Below are 5,466 nucleotides of genomic sequence, written 5' to 3' on the forward strand. Positions count from 1 at the left end.
CCTGCAGTCCAAGGGACTCTCAAGAGTCTTCTCCAACACCACAGTTCAAAAGCATCAATTCTTTGGTGCTCAGCTTTGTTTATAGTCCAACTCTCACATCTATACATAACTACTGAAAAAACCATAGCTTTGACTAGATGGACCTTTGTCAGCAAAGTAATGTCTCTGCTTTTTAATATGCTGCCTAGGTTGGTCATAACTTTTCTTCCAAGTAGCAAGCGTCTTTTAATTTCATGGCTGCAGTCACCATCTGCAGTGATTTTGGTGCCCCCCACAAAAAGTCTGTCTTTGTTTCCACTGTTTCCCCATCTATTTCCCATGAAGTGGTGGGACCGGATGCCATGATCTTAGTTTTCTGAATGTTGAGCTCTAAGCCAACTTTTTCACTCTCTTCTTTCACTTTCATCAAGAGGGTCTTAAGTTCTTCTTTGCTTTCTGTCATAAGGGTGGTGTCATCTGGATATCTGAGGTTATTGATATTTCTCCCGGCAATCTTGATACCTATGGAAGGGATTTATTCATGATAAACCTTAGTTTCCTAACCTATCACATGGAGATAATAACAAATATCTGGTAGGGTTTTGTGAGGATGAAACAGATTGATACATGTAAAATGGTTTGTCATGGTGCCTGGGGCATATGTAGTTATGACCATTTCTTTTCCTTATATTATTCTTGATCTGTTTCAGGGAAATATGGGTTGATTCAACCAATACCGTATGTCCTTCTTAGTAGGTATTTAATAGATGCTTTCTGAAGGAATCTGATTTAAGAACATTGGCAAAGAAAAACAATATTCCATTGCTAAGTCATTTCAAGCTGATGATAGACTGGTAAGAAGTTATGCTAATTGGCAACATTTCTTATCTACAAAAAGTAGACAAATTATTCATTTCTCTTTTACTATTTATGTGAAATTGCAAATGGGTTCATTTTTGCCCAATTTTATATCAAATGCCTATGGTTGTTAATAACTAATGGAAGAAGTTAAATTGGCCTCATAATCTTAGTACATTTCCTGCTGTGTTTAAGTGGAGGACCTATAAATCTGGCCTGAAGATCAAGAGGACTAAATACCACTGTTTGAGACTGGTGGAAATGTTGTTACACAATTGAAAAAAAAAAAAAAGGAAAAAAAATATACTATGTTCTTAAATATTAGGTGGTTTTCAAAGAAACAAATAGTAATATATCTCAGTATAGAAGGCTGATGGAGATGTGATAATATGAACCAGCAATATAACTTATCATTAAAACGCTTTGAATATGCTTTATGTATATAAAGGAAACAGAGGCCCTCCCCTGCAAAAAGAGGAAAATTTGATTCAATCTAGTTCCACTTTTAAATTGGTTCTTCAAATTAGTTAATGATAGTATTGGAAACATGGGGATTTCCATAGATGAGCTTCAGTATCACTCTGTTCCATTAACAAATGATATGTTGTCATTTATTTGATACAGTTGAATAATCCTGTTGGTTTCTGAAGGGAGTTTAAAAATTATTTAAGCTAACTAAGGCTTGAAGATCACCATAACAATTAGTTAACTCAAACTTCCCGCTTCATACCAGGGTCCTTATTCAAGTTGAGTAAGAAATTAACATTAATTAGATTACAAATTGCATTCACAAAGGAAAGGACTTTCATTAGAAGGAGGAGAGAGAGGTAGTGTTGTAGAAAGCAGCATAAGCACTACAAAACCAGAGGCTCTGGTGAGATATTATAGAAACCCATGAAGTTACTAACTCCGTACCTCTAGGTTAAGATTTCCCGCAGTGCTGAGCACAACACATTCACATGGTAATACTCTAAACATAATTTCATGCAACCATGAAATTGAAAGACGCTTACTCCTTGGAAGAAAAGTTATGCCCAACCTAGACAGCATATTAAAAAGTAGAGATATTACTTTGCCAACAAAGGTCCATCTAGTCTAAGCTCTGGTTTTTCCAGTAGTCATGTATGGATGTGAGAATTGGACTATAAAGAAAGCTGAGCACCAGAGAATTGATGCTTTTTAACTGTGGTGTTGGAGAAGACTCTTTGAGAGTCCCTTGGACTGCAAGGAGATCCAACTAGTCAGTCCATCCTAAAGAAAATTAGTCCTGAATATTCATTGGAAGGACTGATGTTGAAGCTAAAACTCCAATGCTTTGGCCACCTGATACGAAGAGCTGACTCATTGGAGAAGACCCTGATGCTGGGAAAGATTGAAGGCGGGAGGAGAAGGGGATGACAGAGGATGAGATGGTTGGATGGTATCACTGACTGAATGGACATGAATTTGAGTAAACTCCCGGGAGTTGGTAATGGACAGGGAGGCCTGGTGTGCTGCAATCCATGGGGGTCACAAAGAGTAGGACACGACTGAGCGACTGAACTGAATTGAACTGAATACTCCAAACTTCTCTTAGTAGTTCAGCTGGTAAAGAATCTGCCTGAATGTAGGAGACCCCGGTTTGATTCCTGTGTTGGGATGATCCACTGGAGAAGGGATAGGCTACCCACTCCAGTTTTCTTGGGTTTCCCTGGTGGCTCACTGGTAGAGAATTTGCCTGCAATGTGAGAGACCTGGGTTCTATCCTTGGTTTGGGAAGATCCCCTGGAGAAGGGAATGGCTACCCACTCCAATTCTCTGGCCTGGAGAATCCCATGGACTGTATAAAACATGGGTTTGCAAAGAGTCGGATATGACTGAGGGACTTTCACTTGTACATAATACTTTAGAACTTTATTTCTCGACAGATCTTTAATGCATTTATTTAGTGCAAGTTTTCATCTTATAGATGAGGAAGCCAAGGTTCAGAGATGGCAAGCAACTTACATGATTTATGACAGGAGCTCATGTTTTAACTTTGAGTAACATTTTTCACTGCTGCATCTTTTACATGAAGCAGAGCACAGGAGGGTAGTAAAGCACTGAGATTAAGTGGATGGGCCCTGGAGTCAGACTGCCTGAGTTCAAATTCTGACTGTGTCACTAACAAGCTGTATGAACCTGGGCAAATGACTGAGACCCTCTCTGTAGTGCTCTCTGAAAAACCATAAAATTGTAGTACTCACTTCATAGGGTTGTATAGATTGAAAGTGGTAACAGAGGTAAAGCCTATGGTGCATGAGTGAGTACACTGGCTACAACTGTTATTTCCCCAAAGGCAAAACATCAAAGGCCAGTCTGAAGGATTCAGATCAAGGGAGCAAAAACCTCATGTATTTATGCATGCAGATCATAAATACGTAAAAAGTGGGTTAGCAGAGTTCATGAATTTCCTTTCTTTACTTTTTCTCCCAATACATCATCAGTCTTTCCTCTTATCTGTGCTGGTAGGTACCCAAGAGATATCTAGACAAAATATTTTCATTCATTTGATCATAAAAGTACTTAGTCTGTTTAATAATTGGTGCCGTTGACACTATCAACCTTAGAAAATTATAACAGTGTATCTTTGACAGCGGTAAGCAGTGAGCTGCCATAATAACTGGCAGTCAGGCAATGTAAAAGATGCAACATTCTCACAAGTGTTTACCCAGCACAAGCCTTTGTGTTCCTACTGCTGTTGCCTGCTTACCTGTCACAGCTGGGTTTGAAAACACAAGCGTCCTTGTAAGTTTTTCAAAGGCTCTTTTGGTAAACAGGGATTTTTTTTTTTTTTTCTTCTCTTCTACATTGAATTTAGGCTGCCTTGAATTCTTTGCTATTTGATTTACTTTGTTCAGCAATAGAAGCTGAAAAGACAAAGGCCAGGTTTCTTCCCGAAGACCTGCACACATCGTTCCATTCTAATTTGTTCTTGAAGATTTGGCTCCTGTATACTCTGGCTCCAGGTGTGCAGTGTTTTCTTGATCCGGAGGACTAGATCCCGTGCCCCTCATCCTTTTCCCAGCATCAGCAGTTGGGGATGGGCTTTCTCTGTTGTTTGGAGAAGTTGGGGTGGGGGTGGGGAGACTGTGAAGAGCAAGCTTAGCAAGCAGGGGTTTGCCAGGAAGACCTGTGGGTTCTTCAGTAATGAGGATGCCCTGGCCCTACCGAGTTCGTTCATCTGGAAAACTAGATCATCTCTGTTCCGTGAGGCTGTCTTTCCTCCTGCCTCAGGCTGATCTGCGGTTTCCCACACTTAACTCTCCCCCACCCCCGCTCCCCCGACAAAGGTTTCTTGATTCCAAAAGACCTTATCGCTGACTCTATTATAGAGGGGATGGGACACTAGCAGGCATCCTCCCATCCAACGGGCAGTACAGAAGTACTTTTAAAGTGGGTAGAACTCTCACTTCAGTTCTCCACCAATCCCTCTTGCTCCTTAAACTGGGTGCCCGCAGGGTCCCCACGTTCAACTCCAGCCGTCTCCCAGTGCTGAGGTGACCTCGAGAAAGAGAAGGGCGCCGCGCCGCGAGGAAGGTGGGGCCGCCGCGACCGGGGAGGAAGGCCCCTGGAGCGGGAGGTCCCCGAGCTAGGCACGCGGGCGGGGGCGGACCCGAGGACCCAGCCGCCGGGAAGCCACCGCCCCGCCCCGCCCCGGCCCGCCGGTCCGCCCGCTCGCCAGCCGCGGCGCACGCGTGTGCGGGTGGGGGCAGCGCGGCCCTCCCGGCTAGCTGAGCGGCGCTCCCGCCCCGTCGCCTCGTGCCCGCGCCGCAGAGCCCGGCCAGCACCGTCCCGGCACCATGCGGAGGGTGAGTGTGCCCCGCCTCGGGAGCGCGAGGGGCCGGGGAGCATGAGAGCGCGTCCCTCCCGCCCCGCTCCGGGCGACTGGGGAGCCGGGCGGGAAGGGCAGAGGGCTGGGACGGTGGGTCTCGCGGGGCCGCGGCCGTAGCCTGGGCGTGCGGAGGGGGGCGGCGCCCTTCGGACGGTTTGGGGGTACACGGGGGACCGTGGGATCCCTCCTCGCCTGAGGGCATCGGGTTCATCGGTTGCCTGCGGCCGCGCGGACACGTCGAGAGCTCTGTGTCCGCGCCTCCCCGAGCCCGAGGTGGGCTCTTCCCCGCACCCTGCGCCCCCCGTTTTGAGGAGAGCCCCTTTCCCCGCGTTCCCCAAGCCGGCTCGCCTCGCCGCTGCGTTCTGAGCTCGGCGCCTCGCTCGCTCCTCGGGAGCCTCGAAACTTTGCCGGCAGGCACGGTTCGGGCTCCTCTGGCGCACACGCAGGGAGCGGCGGGCCCCAGCCCGAGTCCTGCAAGTGACGGCGCCGTGGCGGGTGCGTGCGTTTGGAGGAGGTAGTGGTCCCCAGTCTTCTCCAGAAATGCGCTCGCTTATGGCGTTTGGAAGGCGCGGAGTGTAAACTCTAGTCGCTCCGGCTAGCCAGGCGCTGCCCACCGACTGGAACCCGCGCGGAGTCCCGGAGGCCGGCTCCCAGCACCTCCGTCGGGGCTGGGGGCGCCCTCGACAGCGGCTCCTTCCCCAAACCGCGAGTGTGAGGGTCTTGCTCACACCGTTCCCCCTTCACCAGAGCTCCTGGAGGAGGTGGGGGGGGGGGGG

General features: G+C 47.6%; 1 protein-coding gene across 2 annotated transcripts in view; it reads left to right on the forward strand.

Moving 5' to 3' along the window:
• Window positions 1-4,554: 4,554 nt before the first annotated feature.
• Window positions 4,555-5,466, forward strand: part of TMCC3 (transmembrane and coiled-coil domain family 3) — a 288,551-nt gene continuing 287,639 nt past the window's right edge. The window contains exon 1 of one of the 2 annotated variants that reach the window (XM_010858011.1): window positions 4,555-4,667. In XM_010858011.1, coding sequence (XP_010856313.1) covers window positions 4,659-4,667 — 9 coding nt within the window. In that variant the 5' untranslated portion in view covers window positions 4,555-4,658. The remainder of the gene's footprint in view (window positions 4,668-5,466) is intronic. The other variant, XM_010858026.1, reaches the window with a different exon arrangement.

The sequence above is a fragment of the Bison bison genome, unplaced genomic scaffold (genome assembly GCF_000754665.1).
Source record: "Bison bison bison isolate TAMUID 2011002044 unplaced genomic scaffold, Bison_UMD1.0 scf7180017864383, whole genome shotgun sequence".
Taxonomy (NCBI): Eukaryota; Metazoa; Chordata; class Mammalia; order Artiodactyla; family Bovidae; genus Bison; species Bison bison.